The 17,946-nt window shown below is 37.5% G+C and overlaps 1 protein-coding gene across 3 annotated transcripts in view; it reads left to right on the top strand.

Annotated features, from left to right (window-relative positions):
- Positions 1-14,124, top strand: part of PIK3CA (phosphatidylinositol-4,5-bisphosphate 3-kinase catalytic subunit alpha) — a 75,594-nt gene extending 61,470 nt beyond the window's left edge. For all 3 annotated transcript variants that reach the window (XM_032783596.2, XM_075068374.1, XM_075068375.1), the window contains 8 exons: positions 977-1,148; positions 1,543-1,649; positions 2,116-2,237; positions 2,972-3,050; positions 3,995-4,165; positions 4,729-4,846; positions 5,062-5,213; positions 6,263-14,124. In XM_032783596.2, the coding sequence (XP_032639487.1) occupies positions 977-1,148; positions 1,543-1,649; positions 2,116-2,237; positions 2,972-3,050; positions 3,995-4,165; positions 4,729-4,846; positions 5,062-5,213; positions 6,263-6,533 (1,192 nt within the window). In that variant the 3' untranslated portion in view covers positions 6,534-14,124. The remainder of the gene's footprint in view (positions 1-976; positions 1,149-1,542; positions 1,650-2,115; positions 2,238-2,971; positions 3,051-3,994; positions 4,166-4,728; positions 4,847-5,061; positions 5,214-6,262) is intronic.
- Positions 14,125-17,946: the final 3,822 nt, after the last annotated feature.

The following is a 17,946-nucleotide window of genomic DNA, read 5'->3' as shown; positions in this document are numbered from 1 at the left end:
GGTGATTATCAGCAAATTCCACATGAAGATAGCCACTGTAGATAATTAGCTCATATTCATTGCTTGCTTTCTAAATTTAAGATATTTCAAATTACTTTTATATGCCAAAGCCTTTTAAAATGCCCGTTGTGAAGAATGTAGGAATTATATGTATTTTATGAATATTTTTTTATATACATATACATGCCATGTGGGTTTTGAGTTACTGTGCTGCTGGTGAAAGAGTAACTGTTAAATCAGCCATAGTTAACTTACTTCTCTAGGAACCAAAAATTAATGGTTGAGTGTAGACAATCCTGATGGACAGTGGAGCAGATAATTCCTTGGAGGTTTACCTCCACTAATGTTGAATTGGGTTGACAGGCCCCATTGCAGGGGAGTGCAAGAGCTCCACTTGACACCCTTAGAGTTTCTACACAGGAACTTTCAAACAGAGAGAGTGAATATAGTTGAAAAGCTAAGCTTCTGAGTCATAGGGATAGAGGGTATGCAAAGAAGCGGGCAGTAACTCAGTCCCTGGGAATACAGGAAGGGAGCCAAGGCTAAATTAGGCCTACCTAGTTGCATGAAGTAAATGCTATGTTTGGGCAAGGCTATATGCTTTTATTGTTTTTAAACATTTTCTCTTTGCTTGTAATGTTCCTCTGGATGGATAAAGCATACTGTTTAGAACAAGCTTTTCTGTCCCTGTGTTTACCAGGGGATCACAGCTCCCAGAGTGGGGTCTACAGCAGAGACCAAAACGAGTTGGACCTGCTGAGGTAATATGGGGGGTAAGCAGGAGGCGCTATTGCCTGGTCTGTTCAGTCTAAAAGTGGGCTGAATTGTGGAATTCCATTCTGAGAGAAGTGCAACTGTAGGCCTGTCCCCTGGAAATGGTGCCCACTGAGAGAAAGGGCACAGGGACAGCATCAGCCCTAAACAGTAATACTTATAAATGTTCTTCTTTTTACCTGAAAATGTTCTCTTTTGATAGGTCTGAAATGCACAATAAAAATGTAAGCCAGAGATTTGGTTTACTTTTGGAGTCCTACTGTCGAGCATGTGGGATGTACCTAAAACATTTGAGCAGGCAGGTGGAGGCTATGGAGAAACTGATAAACCTCACAGATATTCTCAAGCAGGAGAAGAAGGATGAGACACAAAAGGTATTACTGTTACCAGAATACAAGAATTAAGAATGTTTGTTTAAAAGTAGTTTAATAATAATTGGGTCTTTATTTGGTTAGTTAAAACAGTGTGGTATTATTTACTCCAGTAAATAATAAAATTCCTTACCAGGTGTTGGAGATATTTTTACTGTACCCACTGTTGCTGGCCAGTTGAGTAGGTCATTTAAATAGAAGTTATGTCATACAGCTGTTTTCAGGTAATATAAAAATAATGCTTCAGTTCTGGTGATATGTGGCTAATGTAGGATTGTTTGTTTTAACACTTGCATTACACACAATTACAGCTTAAATCAAAATTAAAACCCAGCATGTATGTACATCTTTCTCATATAATCAAAAAGCTCTCAAATTAAATGGGATTACCCTTCAGGTACAGATGAAGTTTCTTGTTGAACAAATGAGGCGGCCAGATTTCATGGATGCTTTACAAGGCTTTATTTCTCCTCTTAACCCTGCTCATCAGCTGGGAAATCTCAGGTATGTTCTTCAATTTTGGAATTTATCAAAATATTTAAGTAGACCATTTTTCTGAAATGAGTGAATCTTGGAAAAGATTTTAAAATTTGCAACTGTACTAAGAAAATTGTATAGTGGATACTTTTTTTAACCTTAAGCCAGTATCATCAATAAAACAACTTTAAATGACCACAGAATAATGCTTGCAATTTTTGTGAGGAACCCTGTTATTTGGCCAGAAGTGATGCTGCTGAAGATTATATACAGCCAGTTCCCTTCTCAGGCAGCACAAGCTAGTGTACTTCTTGCTTTAAGTTTAAGGCTTATGAATGAAAATTGGTTGTTAACTGTCCATCTTGGCCCATCAGTGTCATATCAGCCATAAGTGTTGGGAGAAGGAAAGGTGAAGAGAGCAGGAATATTACAAAAACACCATTCACTAATGTCAACAATACACTTATTTAGAAGAAATCTTATCTTTTTTTAGGCTTGAGGAGTGCAGGATTATGTCCTCTGCAAAAAGGCCACTGTGGTTGAACTGGGAAAACCCAGATATTATGTCTGAACTGCTGTTTCAAAACAATGAGATCATCTTTAAAAATGGAGATGGTAAGGGCACAAAATACATACGTATCCTGATTAACATATTCCAGAGAGTTGTGTGTTTATACATAAACTTCTCTTCTCATACCTTGCCTGTTGACTTCAAAAATTTTCTAAATTTGTAGAATACATGTTAAAGAAATAAACATACCTTGTTTGGCTTTGCTAATTAGAGTTTCTAAAGAAATAGGCATGTAAAAAATGAACAGACAAACACATGCACAGTATTTTTGTAGCTGTGCTCCTAGGCTCTTATTTTTCAAACACTCATTCTCTTATAACAATATTTTGAACTGTTTTTTCCTCTTAGAACATGACTCATGTATGCACTGTACTTTCCATAGCATTGGAACTGATTTGTCTAATATTTTTGTACGCTTACCACAGTATTATTTAACTAATACTATTCAAATTTTAAAATGCTTTAGAATATTTGCTCCAATTTGTAAAGCCATGTTTGATATCTATTTCATTAATCCAGGCAGATTTTAAAGTTGTATCTTAATAATCGATCTTGACACTACCCCAACTCTTTTACATTAATTCTTAAATGTTAAAGGTTGCTTTTGACTTCTACATAATGATGATACATTTTAGAGACCATAACTTTAGTGAAATACACAACCTATTGTCCCAGTCTAAAATATATTGGAAAAAACTAAATAAAATGGCATGTTACAAAAAGCTTTTGTTCTGATCTTATAAAATCCACAACATCTGTATGCACTTGAATATTTCAGATTTACGTCAGGATATGCTGACACTTCAGATCATTCGAATTATGGAAAACATCTGGCAAAATCAGGGTCTTGATCTTCGGTAAGAAACAGAGTATTTTCAAGTGCCATTCTTAATGTTTTCTGTTTAACTTATTTACTATGAATGGTTCCCTTCCTTTTTCATGAAAAACAATTGTAATACTTAAAATGATTTGTAAGCATGTTTCTGTATGTTATGCTGTAACTTTTATAGCTTCAAGATATCCAAAATATTGGGGTCTATAAACTGTTCAGTGCCTTATGTGAAAATTTATTTTGGTGGCCTCAGTCCAGTTCCAGGGAATGGCCATCAGTAAGACTAGCTTAAGACCAGCATTGCTGCGGTTCATGGGTTTGCATTACAATTTTATAATATTGTCAGGTAATAGCTTTTGAAATGTATTTTTAAAATTGCATGTGGGAGGTTTCTTAAAGTAAGCTTTACTTACGCATTATTCTGTATTATGCATTTCTGGTAGCACTCAAGTTGTGCTGAATGTTCCTTTTCTGAAAGTCTGAAGACTGTCCTGCCCTTAGTATTAAAGTCTGAAGATCTGTACAGAAATCTGTCTTGATAAATCCACCTACATTCTGAAAGTTCCATTAATGATTATTGATAATATTCAGAGGTATTGGGGAAACCATTAGTAATTTTCAGCTTAAATCTGTACTCTGCTTTCTCTTCAGTTCGTATAAATCTTTCGCCTTTTACTAAAACTAGGAAATAAATTGCCAGATGTAGTGGTCGCAGAGTCAGGCACATTATTGAACTCTAACATTCTTGCACACTTTTTTCTCAACACTTCTGATAATACGGCTGTAAGGTTTTCAAACGTATTTTCAGCAGAACCCTATTAAGTAAATCCAATAATAGAGAGTACTGATCTGATTAAGGTAACTAACCAGAACATATATATATTTTACTGTTTAAAATGCTTTCTGTCTGAAAACGTCCTCTTTATAAAAAAAAATAAATAAATAAAAAAAATTTTTTTTTCCTTCTAGGATGTTGCCTTATGGCTGTTTGTCTATTGGTGATTGTGTGGGACTTATTGAGGTGGTTAGAAGCTCTCACACAATTATGCAGATTCAGTGTAAAGGTGGCCTAAAGGGCGCATTGCAGTTCAACAGCCACACATTACATCAGTGGCTCAAGGACAAAAACAAAGGAGAAATGTGAGGTTTTACTTTTCATTTACTTATTCTCCTTTTTAATTTACCTGTTTGGTTTTGTTTTTTTTGATGGAGGCCCCAAAACAGAAATATTTTATACTCCCCTTCTTGAAGTGGGAAACTAAGTAATACAGAGATACTCTACACCTGGTATTTTTGCTATCCATAGTTCTCCTCTTGAGGTTAAGGCATTGTGTGATACTGTGACAATACAGCAGTTGGCAAAAAATTGGCAATTTAAGATATACACTTGCACAAATATATGGCTTAAATCTGAATTTGCACTGGTAGCTTAGAGTGAAAATTTCTTTTCTCTGTCTTCAAAAAAGTTGCTATAATGGGAAGTTTATTTTTTTTTGATCTTATTACAGGCATTGTTATATTCCAAGAATGCTGAATCTCTGCCTAGCTTTTTGATTCAGTTCAATGATAAAATCCAAGTAGTCTTGATTTGCATGGCTTCGTTAAGCTGGTATACACTATCTTCATTACATGCATGTTATTTCTGCACTGCTGTGGTGTTAGAACTTCAGAAGAATAATGCCTCCAGTGTTTGTTTTAAACAGGTATGATGCAGCTATTGATTTATTTACACGCTCTTGCGCTGGCTATTGTGTTGCTACTTTCATACTGGGAATTGGTGATCGTCACAATAGTAACATCATGGTGAAAGATGACGGACAAGTAAGATACTATTTTTCAAAAACCTATCTAAAAATATTCACTTATGTAATATGTCATCTTCCATTTGTCTGATGTATAGACACTAATTGTATGGCATATTGGTGTTTTGGATCACAAAATCCACGCAAAAACTAGATGAACTGATATTACTATGAAAGCTGTTTAAATAAGCAAAATAATTTTAAAATGTGTAACCATTTTCTCCCTCTTTAAAGCTGTTTCACATTGATTTTGGACACTTCCTGGATCACAAGAAGAAAAAATTTGGTTACAAACGAGAGCGTGTGCCATTTGTCTTAACGCAAGATTTCTTAATAGTGATTAGTAAAGGAGCCCAGGAATGTACCAAAACAAGGGAATTTGAAAGGTAAGCTATTTTTCAATTGAACAATTATTTCACATAAATGAAAAATATTTAATCAGTTTTTGTATATATTTGGGTATATCTTGTAGCAAAATATCTTTTAGATATAATAAAGAATCAATGATCTTTAATACTTTGGCCTATTACCTGAATCAAGCTATTTGCTATAAGACCCTGTATAGGTATGTGTGGAGCTTAATGTACCTAAGAAACATAATGCAGGCATTCAATTTTACATTAATTCAGTTGTGGGACACACATGTCTTTCCAACTGTCCATCCAAGGATAGATCTTTTATGGTTCTCAGCACTCAAGTCCTATGGGCTTGATCCTTCAAGGTGCTGATCCACAATTCCCACTGACTTTGCTGGATCAGACACATACATAACTACTCAAGTGTTAGAACTACAACTGTCCTTGGTAAATTTTACTGGTGATGAGCAATTTTATTTTAATGCTTAAAATATGTATTCTTCTTAGACTTGCGTAACTCAAATGGCTCCGTGGATTTCCTTAAACGTCCCTAAATAATTCACCTTTTGAGAGAGCTTATGAACCTAAAATAGGGATTTAGAAACAAAGGCCTGTCTCCAATTTACCTGGCATCAATTAGTCACTGAAAAATCACTTGAAAATTAACCTAATCTAAGGGCAAATCTACACTACAGCGCTATATCGGTGCAGCTGCAGCGATATAGATGAATCGCTATAGCAACTCTCCCATCGGCATAGCATTCGTGTGAACAGTGCAAAACTTGCACTTCTGGGGCGGAGGTGCTTTCACACCCCCGAGCAATGTAAGTTAGATCGACTTAACCAGTAGCATAAACTTTCCCTAAGTGGAGGACATTTAGGAAGATGATACAATGAAGAAATGTTTCCAGTGCTATTGTGGCATTTACATTATATTAAAAAAAATAAAACCTCAGAGTTGGCCTCTCAAACTTTTATAATGGCCCACCTGCCTCTCACCTTCTGTTGCCTCCAAAAAATGAAAGTTGTTGTGGATCCAGCAGCACCCGGACCAACCAACTCTTGTCTTTCTTTTCAAGGTTTCAGGAGATGTGTTATAAGGCTTACTTAGCAATTCGGCAGCATGCCAATCTCTTCATAAATCTCTTCTCCATGATGCTTGGCTCAGGAATGCCAGAATTGCAATCTTTTGATGATATTGCATACATTCGAAAGACACTTGCACTGGACAAAAGTGAACAAGAAGCTCTAGAATATTTCATGAAACAGATGAATGACGCTCATCATGGTGGCTGGACAACGAAAATGGACTGGATCTTCCACACAATAAAGCAGCATGCCTTGAACTGAAAAGAAAGTGAAGAATTTTTTTAAAAAAACTGATAACCCACTTATGGGTGCTACACTGCACTGTTAATACTTGTCAGCAGCAAAGACTGGTTGCATAGGAATTGCACAAACCACAGACGGCATTAGAATTTACAGCAGGAGCAGAGATGAAATATCCAGATGTTCAGGAAAAAAAGGGGGAAGGGGTTCGGATAGCACTAAAACTGTGCACTTCAAAATTAAGCTTTCGTGTGATGTGCAATTTCATATTATGCCTTAAATCCAAAAAGGTAAACTTGGAAGATCGGCAGGGTTTTTTGTTTGCTTTTAATTTGGATAATTTGGGGAAAGGAAAATCATGCTATCATCAAAAATAGTCCATCACATATTACAGTAGGTCTAGTACCACTTTAAAAGATTATGTAGGGTTTCAAAGAGTTGAAAAGGAAGCAAAGTGTTTTCATGGTTATTAAAATAGTAGGTATAGTGTTGAAATTGAAGGCATTTTCAGCTCAAAGATTTAAAAGATTAAAGTGAGGGAACAGTTCCTTTTAAATTTAGTCAGAGGCATAATATATATATTGGTTTTAATTGAACCTTTGACTTCTGGGTCTGTCATCTGCGCTATTTTGAAAGAAGTAGGAAATAAGCCTACTATGTATGGTATTTTCCTGGACAATATTTGTAGAGATGAAATTTGTAGCTTCACAAAGAAACTCTGGTCCCCACCATCCCAAATGACTGGCTTAGAAATTGAATGGGCAAGATAGGGTTCAGTGCAACAAAACGTTATAATGTTCACTTTGGGGTTTGATTTAATCTAACTTGAACACAATAGATTTTTTTCACACGTTTTCCAGAGCCTAGCGAAGGGTTAGTTATTAAAATTATTGAAAGATTATTTTTATAAAGGCTATTTATATAATAGGAACTATTAATATATATTCTTTATTTACATGATTTGTCCCATATTCACTCACTTAATTTTGCAATCTAGTTCTCTCTGTCCAAGACTCTCATTGTCCATCATGTGACTGATGGTGTTCAGCTATACTCATAGGACCAAATTCAACCCTGGTGAAAGAGTATACAAGTACCACTGAAATCAGTGGGAGATATACCTACTTGTGCCAGAGGTGAACTTGGCCAAAGTCTCTTCAAAGAATCTCAGGCAATATTCTTATTACTATGGTATTACAGACCAGCCCAAAGTAAGTTGACCCACATTACGCTACTTCAGTTACGTGAATAATGTAACTGAAGTGACACATAGCTTAGGTCGACTTATTGCAGTGTCTACACCACGCTGTGTTGATGGGAGATGCCCTCCCACTGACGTACCTTGCTCTTGCTCGTCTCAGGGAGCTGGAATACAGGAATCAATAGGAGAGTGCTCTGCCATCAACTTAGTGGGTCTTCACCAGACCCACTAAATCAGCACCACTGCATCAATTGCAGCGTTGTAGATCTACCAGTAAGTGTAGACATGGCCTAAGTGATATGCTGGCTGTTCAAGGAATGTATGGTAAAACTCTCAGCCTCTGGGTCCACCTTTTCTCTCTTTCTGTTCTTTCCTGCTCCTTTGAAAGTAGCTGCTTAATTCCTATAACCAACACATAAGAAATGATCACCAGCTACTTACAGCAAACACTTTGGAAACTCACAGCATATAGAGCTGCCAAACAAACATTTTATAGCATGCATGCTCTTGCACACGCGCTCTGGCTTTTTCATGTGCTCTGTATGAGAATGTGAGAGAAAAATCTAATTGTTGGGCACCAGTTCTGCAAGTATCAAGACTACCAGAGGTTTTTAGATTGTCCTTATGCACAGCTGCAGGCAGAACTTGGGATTCTGAAACACTTTTTTATAAACTCTTAAATATTTTTGACAATAACTTGCTAAACCCAGGATTCTGTGGATGACATTTTCTCCAGTGTTTTAAACTTGTTAGATTCACAGCATTTGAAGTGAATTCCAAAAGTCCAGAAGTTTGAGGTGGATGGGTTTATTCACATGCATGCACGCAGACAGACACGTGTGTGTGTGTGTGTGTGTAGGTGCCACTCAAAGGAAGTGCAATACCAGATGTAATATAAATGTGCTGTCAGTTGGTATTAGAGTATAACTTCAGAAATACAGCCTGTACAAAGTACAATTTATTTATAAAGTATTGAGTGGTTGGATTCATTTAGCAAATTGTAATCCATTAAAAATGTGCAATCAATTATATTCTAGAAGGCATGGATAGCAGTAAATTGGGGATTGTGCAGCCAAGGCTTTTATTTGGTCTTTTAAGACAATTTTGTAATCATTTGATTCCTACAGTTAGTTAGGAAACACACAGGTAATATCGTGGTAAAACACTTCATGAAAAATACAAAGAAATACTAAGATTTGAATGGGGAAATATGGCTAGTCTTATCTCTACTGAACATTTTAGAGCAAGCCAGCAGAATTCATATGTCCCTTTGCTCAGATGTGAGTGCTTCCACTCAGTTGTAGTTACTAGAACATAATGACCCTTATGTGTATTTATTATTTGTCTACAGTGACCCCACTGTAATGTTCTAGAGTTTTTAAAATTGGGGATTAGTTATAGCAAGAAATTCAGTTAAATGATACAAAACCGAAACCCTGAGGGCTGTAATTCGTGATTTAACAGAGATGTGTGTTACTAAAGTGCCACATTAATTATCCTTATGATTCCTCTTGTATTGAGGCAACATATTGCCCTGTAAAGAAGGCTCTTTTAGGACTTGAATTAAAAGGTCCACTCAAGCTTATTGGATCTTATGGGCCTGATTCTCCATATTTTGCACCTTGTGTCAAATGCTGCCATATTAGAATGGTAGTGTTTGCACCCACTTTGCACCTGTTGCAGAGCTCTGAAGAATCGGTCCCAGTATCTTCAAGAGTTACTGCAACCAACCACTGCACAAGCTGTGAAAAAGTTCTTAACGCTAGAAGAAAGCAAACTGAATACCAACGCAAGTATAATAGGACATGGGGTAACTTTAGAATTAAACAAAGAAAATGGAAGCATGGGAAGATAATGGATGGAGGTGTGGGGCTTGAAACAGTTGTTCACAATAACAAGAAAGTATATTTAAAGGAAAAAAGTTGACCCTAAATATACTAAGCCCTATTCTCCTCTCAACTACACCAGCTTTATCTTGTGTGACAAAGTTCCTCCTCTACCTGGGTGGGTCCTGCGCTTATTGGCAGATTTGCTCATCTCAGTGATCTTCCCCACAGTCTGGGTCAACTTCTCCTGTGTCTGATCAGGAGTTGGGAGGTTTGGGGAGAACCTGGGCCCGCCCTCTACTTCGGGTCCCAGCCCAGGGCCCTGTGGATTGCAGCTGTCTATAGTGCCTCCTGTAACAGCTGCATGACAGCCACACCTCCCTGGGCTACTTCCCCATGGCCTCCTCCAAACACTTCCTTTATCCTCACCACAGGACCTTCCTCCTGGTGTCTGATAACGCTTGTACTCCTTAGTCCTCCAGCAGCACAGCCTCTCACTCTCAGCTCCTTGTACCTCTTGCTCCCAGCTCCTCTCACACACTTCCTCTCCTCTGCCCCCCTGCGACTGGAGTGAGCTCCTTTTTAAACCCAGGTGCCTGATTAGCCTGCCTTGATTAGAACACCTGCGGCCAATCAGCTTATCTGCCTGAATTGGTTCTAGCAGGTTCCTGATTACTCTAGTGCAGCCTCTCCTCTGGTCACTCAGGGAACAGAAAACTACTCAGCCAGTGACCAGTATATTTGCCCTCTACCAGACTCCTGTACCTCACTGGCCTAGATCTGTCACACTTGATATGAATCCATTGACTTTAATGAGGTTACTCCTAACTTAGACTGGTGTGTGAGAGAGAATTAAACCCACTATCTCAGCTACAGGAAAAGGATCATGAAGTCATAGGTGACTGAGCTGTAGATTTTGTTAGAGACTATTTGGAATTTGTTTTTGTTTTTTAAATAGTTTTTTTTACAGTTGACATTTAACCTGAATAGAGGTTTGAAAATGTTCCCTTTGTTCTGAATACCAGCTGTGCAAACACTAAAACAGTTGATTTTGTGCTTGGACTGAATCTAAGCATCTTGCTCCAGCAAAACTCCCATAGAAGCCTATTGTAGTAGGAGTCTGATCAGAGCCAGAAACCCAGGATTTGTCCTTACATTTTATTACAAAGCCATTAGAAAAAAGTGATTTAGGGAATATGTATTGAATTGTAAAACAATGTAACTAATTTTTTCAACTGTGAAACTACATTTGTTTTAATGACAAAACAGGCTGCTGCTGATTTTTTTTTAACTGAAATATATTTCTTTTCCAAAAAGTTGCAGAAGAAACTTCTGTACTGACTTACGTATGCATATTTTTTCTGTTCTTGAGTGCATCAGTAGTTTCTTCATGGGTAAAATACCATCTATCAGTATAATTTAAATTTATAAAAAGCATTTAAACAAAACCCAAATTGTAAGTGGTTTGGCATCTTGTGGAAAAAATATAAAAAGCTTAAATATTAAGGGCACTGTCAGAATTATGCAGCATGTAAAGAACTTTGTATTTGATGACCTCTGTGGTTATTTTTTCTCTCCATTTTTTTTAATGTAAAGTCATCTAAGCCCCATAGTGATCAGTAGCCCATGTTTGTTAATTTTGGGGATATTTTATTTGCTTTGTCACTTTATAACTGACATGCTCAATATTTGCGCTGAACAATAATTGATTTCCTCCTGCTTTTCACGTCTGTACAGGTTACAGACCTAGGCTGGACCAGTTTAAAAACAGAAAAGCCACTTGAAATTATGATGTATTGTGAGGTCAGACATCTTTAAAACACGTCAATGTAAAGAAAACTGTGTGGTATTGGAGAGGATTGTGATACGCTGCTTCTAAGGTTTTTTGTTTAAAAATACAACTTCCATATTTCATTTTTTAAAGGTTTTACTTGAATGAAGAACCACACTTTTTATACAAATACTATACAGCTGTGGACACTGAGTGGCAGATGATTGACGCCCAATTAATGTTGCAATATATTTCATACCAGTTGTGAATTTGTATTTATATTTTCTTTGGTCAAAGTTGTCTCAGTTTATATAAGGCTGTATCTGTCCAAAATGTTTTGCACTCTGCCATGCTGCAGATACCATGTTTTTTAAGTCTCCACTGATCAGACAAACTAATCAGAAATTGAGCCTACGTGTAGAAACCTTTTGTGTGCAAGAGCCAGACCTAGTAGAGACTTCGGGCTTCCAGTAATTCTGATGTCCCTTTACACTGGTATAACTCTGATTTCAATGGAGTTACTCTTAATTCACAGCAGTAGATAAGCTATCAGAATTAGGCCCTTCATCTGAAAAAGATTCTTCAGTCTTTTGTTTGCCTGTTCATGTGACCCATGAAAATTAATTTATTCTCTTGATGAGGCCTGGTCTGCACTAGAAAAATGAGTCTTAACTGTAACATTCAGGGATGTGAAAAATCCACACCCCTGAGCAGCATAGTTAAGCCAATCTAACCCAAGCATAGACAACACTAGGTAGACGGAAGAATTATTTTGTTGACTTAGGCACCGCCTCTCGGGGAGATGGAGTACCTACACTTACAAGAGCATCACTCCTGTCAGCATAGGTAATGTCTACACTGAAGCTCTACAGTGGTGCAACTATGCCTCTCTAGCATTCCAAGTGTAGACAAGTCCTGGAACGTTCCTGATTGCAAGCTGGTGATAGTAACTGGCTGGTAAAACACCTATAATTCTAAATACTTGTTTTCTATTAACCAGCTTCATTCAGTTCTCAATTTCAGGAGCGCTATGGCCTTGCTTACTTTTTTTTTTTACTTCTTTTTTTAAGATTACAAGGATCTCTGCAGCTCACTAGTTTAAAGAAAGCTCTGTCCTCTTAAGAGTGTCTCCCTCTACAGCATGATGACAAAAAAGATGGCTGTGGTCTTGACATGGTATTGGGAGTAGAACATTCATCTGACTTCTGAGTAACCTGGGGCACAGAATTCTAAAGGCATGAGATACGTCATTTAGCCCTTGTAGCCAAAAATAAGAGCATATACAAAACAATTTTTTTTAAAATACCATAGTTTACAAATTTAAACCATTTGTTCAAGAAGTAGGCAAAATTTTGATAGAAGAGGTACCTCCACGGGAACATTACTTGGGATAGTTCATTTTGTTTTTATAACACAACCACTTGTGCCAATGCTCACAAAACTTGATGCTGAAACATGCTTCAAAACACATACATCTTACATTTTAAGTGTCCTTATTTTCACTCTGTGTGGTGTGGTGTTCGTTAGAGGTAATAAGTGGTGTAAAAAAAAAAAATACACATGCCATATGGATCTTATTAAATAACCTGGCCCAGATCCCCAGCTGATGTAAATTATGGTAGCACCATTTATTTCAGTGGAGCAATGCTGATTTACAGTATCTGAGAATATGGCCCGCTATCTGAAATTATCTCATCTGTGGGCATACCCAGCAGCCCTGTTTTACTGAATAGATCAGGCTGTGGAGAGACAAGTTGGGCAAGACTTGATCTTTAATAATCTTTCTTTGCCTATCCTGCTCTTCTAGTTTGTGAGGGCCTGAATCTGATTCTTCATAGCTGCAAATACATTTAATCCATCTCTAGGCTTGATTTTAATTTTCTTGGATCCCTTGAGATTATCAACTGGCCAAAATTGTTTTAATGTTATATTTTTAGTGGGAAAGGTCTAATCCTCTTTTTCTGCCTTAAGGCCACCATGGTCTCAAAACTGCTTTAATTTCTTGTAAAGTTTCCCCTTCCTCTTTATACTAGTGATAACTCAATATCCAGAGCATGACTGACAGAAGTCCACTGATTTAAGAGATTAAATTTCCTATGTGCCCTTCAACAGGGGGAAGAATTCTATACTTCCATCTTTGGTATAGAACGGAACACTTGACCACAAACTGACGTCCAACGCTCTTGTGCTTGGAATTTTGAAAGTCAATTTCATGTTGTCCTCATAACCGGTACTCACAACTGCAATAATTTTGGATGAATAGAGCCCAAGAGGGTGTATTCTGCTCTTTGGTGCCTACATGTTATTCCCTTAAAACTAATGGCAATTATGTGCCTGCATCAAGAGGAGAACATAGAAATACCCCGAAGTATTTACTTGAAATCTCTTAAAATGGAGACAATTCCTATCCTTTGAAATAATGATTAGCTAGAGAAAAAATATGGCCCTGTAATTAGTTTGTCATTCTATGGATAAAGGTTCTGTGGTATAATACATTGTTCAACATGCGGGGGTGGGAGGGGATTTTAGTATTGGGCCAAAAGAGTATTTAAGACACAGCAAGATGCATGTGTTGTTGTACTGAGAATATAATCTTGCAGTATCATTTTAAAATTTTCATTTTTTTTCCTTTTTGCTGTGCTACTCAAATAGCAAGAAATGTTTGGCCTATGCACTTATTGTAGTTTATGTTCATCTGAAACTGTAAAAAGTCTGCTTTTTATTTAACTTTGCAGTCTGTATCTCATCATGATGTGTGTTTTGTTTTTCATCACATTTGAGTGTTAATGTATATACTAAAAAGTAAATTTAAAATAATATGGTTGGCACAGTTTTGTATTCTGAAACATCCATATTCATGGAGGAGTTAATGCTGTAGAACTGAAGGAATTTCTGCTGATTTGAGCACATTTTGTGTTTGACGCATTCCAAACAGTAAGAAGACAGGAGCTACAGAGAAAATGTGTACACCTGTTCATTCAAAAAAAAAAAAATTCTTAGAAATAAGAATTACATTGTCTGTTCCTAAATCCAAGAACAATAGTCGCTCCATAGTTAAAGTTGAGACTTGATTCCCATTTTTATCCTCAAAATAGGTCACTTATACTTCAGATGTATGTGTTGTCTGTAACAACGGGACAGATGTTTGCCCAAATTTGAAGAGTTTCAACCAAACAGTTTCTGAGCGGGCTTTAGATGTTTAGGTGTTGATTATGTTCTGAAAATTCTCCTAATGCTTTGCTACAACTACCACAAAAAAATCATGTCCTAGCAACATCAAGTGAGGCTTATTTGAAAGGTCTTGGTGATGTCTGCAAGACCAATTGTGAGAACAGGAAAAGCAAATTTGAGAAGTTATTTACTGATGAAGTAAGAACATCAGAAAGGCTCCTTAGGCTCCAGTCCTACTGATGGCTCTTGTAAAGGTAGTGTTTCATTTTTTTTTAAAAGTAAGCCTTTTCTTTGTGGTCATAGCAGCTGCCTTATATTTCAAAGGGAGATCAACTAAAAGGATTTTTTTTAAAAAGGGGGGAGGGTTGAGGGGAGATCGCAGCCTAACCTATAACAAGGTTCAGGCTCAGCAAGGGATTCTGTACAAAGCTGACAATGCTGCTACTTTCCTATCTCCATGCTTGTTTGAGTTGCTACATGACCCTAGTAACAAAGTGTTCACATCATGGCCTTTGTAAAGGGAGATATTCCTGTTAAGATGTTACACCTATTAAACGGTAATCTAGACCTGGAGGAATTTGATGATCTAAGTAAAACTGGACAAGACCCTGCTTCAGGTCACATGATGACCAGACCTTAACAAGTGGTGAACCCACTGACCCATCTGTATATATAATTTGCTATTTAATTTGTTTAAAACACCTTGTAAAGAAAAATAAGACGGCAGAGATGTGAGATTATGTATTATTTTCTTTAACCTACAGCAGGAAGCTAGGCATGAAGGGAGGGCTGGGGAAGTCCCAAAATAGCTTTAGCAGTATTACTGCTTTCTTTATCAGATGCTGCTTAGCCTAGCTTCAACTTTTTGTCTTGTTGCTCAGAGCTCAGGTAGAACTGAGCTCTATGGAGAATGAACGTTTCCCTCCATTTACAGCCCTTGTCATGCCCAGTGGAAACAGGGCCGGCTCCAGCTTTTTTGCTGCCCCAAGCAGCGGGGGAAAAAAAGGGGGGGGGGGGGAGGAAACGCCGATTGACTGCTGCCGAAGTGCTGCCGAGGACTATAAGTGGAGTGGTTGAGTTGTTACCAAAAGAGGAGAGGGATCTGAAGGACCCACCGCAGACCAGGACAGGCCGCCTCAGTAACGTATGGAGTGCTGTCCCTTTCTATTGGCCACCCCAGGAACCTGCTTCCTTCACTGCTGCTGGCCCTGAGTGGAAAACAGTTCCATTGGCCAGGACCCTTTTGTGGCCTTGCAGGGGGAGAAAGCTGCCTTGAGTTAATGAGATTTTTTCAAAGATGCATAAGGGATTTGGCTATTCAAGTCCTATTAAAATTAATAGGACCAGCATGTCCAAATCCCCTGCGTGTCTTTGACGAGCTCAGCCATAAATTATGCAACTTTTAAAATACATAAATTACTTATCCTATCATGTAGCTAAAATATAGAACATTTAAATACATATACAACCACCTGTGGGTTGAAACCTGGCAGGTATTTTTCACCCTAGTGTGACTATGCATGATATTTGAGAAGAAGTGCAGAATATCCTATTCAGTTGCTGGAATGTAGATAGTTAAAATGCACTTATCAAAATAAGGATTTGGCTGGGATCCTATAGTTAACATCCTGTCTCTTGTGAAAAGTGCCATTGGATATTAAGTGACCACCCAATAGACTAACATCTTCCATAAGAGAGAGGCTGTCCATCAGCTGTAGCTTCTGCTCATGAGAAGTAAGCTAAAACTTTAAAACAGAAATCTATAAAATACTTTAACCTCCCAATGCCTGACACAACGGTACCCATTTTGGTTAGCACCTCTAGGGACTAAGGGAATACAAATAGTGGTCATACTTCATAGTAAGATTCCATTTATAAACGGTTAGTAAATGATTAATATTTTAGTAAAGAGTTAGACTAATAATCATTAACAGCCCCCACTGTTGTTAGCTCCTGGAGGAGCTATGATTTCCTCCCTCCCTCTCCCCCAAGTTGCATACCATCCTGGACCCACAATGATACATAAACTTAATACAGTATAGTCCCCAAAAATATTGTATGTAGTTGCAGTATCTGTCACAGGTTATTTTATAACTAAATATAACACTTTCCACAGATGTACACATACATGTCTATAGCCTATATTAACCATTTACTACCCTTTATAAAACATTTAGAAATGGAACATTTATTATTTGATCACACTTTACATTAATTTTCTGGTAATTTCTGTTGTGCACACAAATTAAGCAAAGCTTGCCAGGGCAATGTAGTTCACGCAAAGGTACAAACAAAGGAAGACCCTTTCTTTCAGACTGATTGGATAGATGCATGATCATCTTTTTTGCACCCTAGGTAGCTGGAATTTTTGTCTCCTTGTAAATTACCTACTAGTTTCTCTTCCACCCACCTAAGACCAAGTGGCTTGTGAATAATTTATAAATGTGCTTTTTGACCTGGGCTAAATCGGCTAAAATTGTCCATGATTTGGTTTTATACCAAAGAGTAAAGGAAGTTTTAGCTGCTCCGTTATTGATTCATATAAATTCGTGGCATCTGGTTTTGCTTACCCAACCAGCAATTTAAAGGGTCAAAGACACTCCATTTGGGTCTGGTAACTAACCTGTGCAGACAAGAAATATGTTAATACTCTGGAAAAAAAGCTGATTACCGTTTTTTAAAGATTTCTGTATATAGTTTTTCCCAGGTTTATAATCTCTGCCATAACTCACATTCTTGCTAAGTGTCTGCTTCAGTCCCTATGGAGTCTTCCCATTGATTTCAATGGCAGCTGAATCCAGCCCAAATCAGGGGTGCATAAATTAAATGATTACTCAGGCACTCATAATTTAGTCAAGAACCTGTATACTCTGTGGAGTAGTTAAGCAGTACCATCTAATATGTTCTCTAACCCTCAATAGAGACCTATAGTGGTAAGTCCCAGCTACTTCCCCAGTGTATTGGGGAAGAGAGGTCCATTACTGGCTATTAGCCAAGATAGACACAGATGCAACCCTATGCTCTGCACATCCCTAGCCTCTAACTGCCTGAAGCTGGGAGTGAATGCCAGGGGATGGATTACTCAATAATTGCCCTCTTCTTTTAATTCCTTATGAAGCAGCTTGTTGAAAGACAGGATACTGGGCTAGATGGACCATTGGTCTGACCAGTATGGCTGCTCTTAATAGAGGATTCCCAATAAAAATTGAACCAAAAAATAAAATATTCCATTCATTTACGTTCTTGGTATTTTCATCATCTTAGGAAATTTTTGTGTATAAAAATAAAGCAAATAAGAATGGAATAAAGCTTTCTTGAAACCTGGGGACTGTATCCTAAGGCGATGAAAATGATCATATGAGCCTACAATCAATTTCAGTTGCAAAGGCAAGTCCAACAAATATAGGGACAGTGCTGAGGTGAAAAAAAATCGTCTAAGACATAAATATTGCCAACCAGGCTCAT

This window comes from Chelonoidis abingdonii, chromosome 8 (assembly GCF_003597395.2).
Source record: "Chelonoidis abingdonii isolate Lonesome George chromosome 8, CheloAbing_2.0, whole genome shotgun sequence".
Taxonomy (NCBI): Eukaryota; Metazoa; Chordata; order Testudines; family Testudinidae; genus Chelonoidis; species Chelonoidis abingdonii.
The sequence above is the reverse complement of the archived record's forward strand: the minus strand, read 5'-3'. Positions and strand labels throughout refer to the sequence as shown.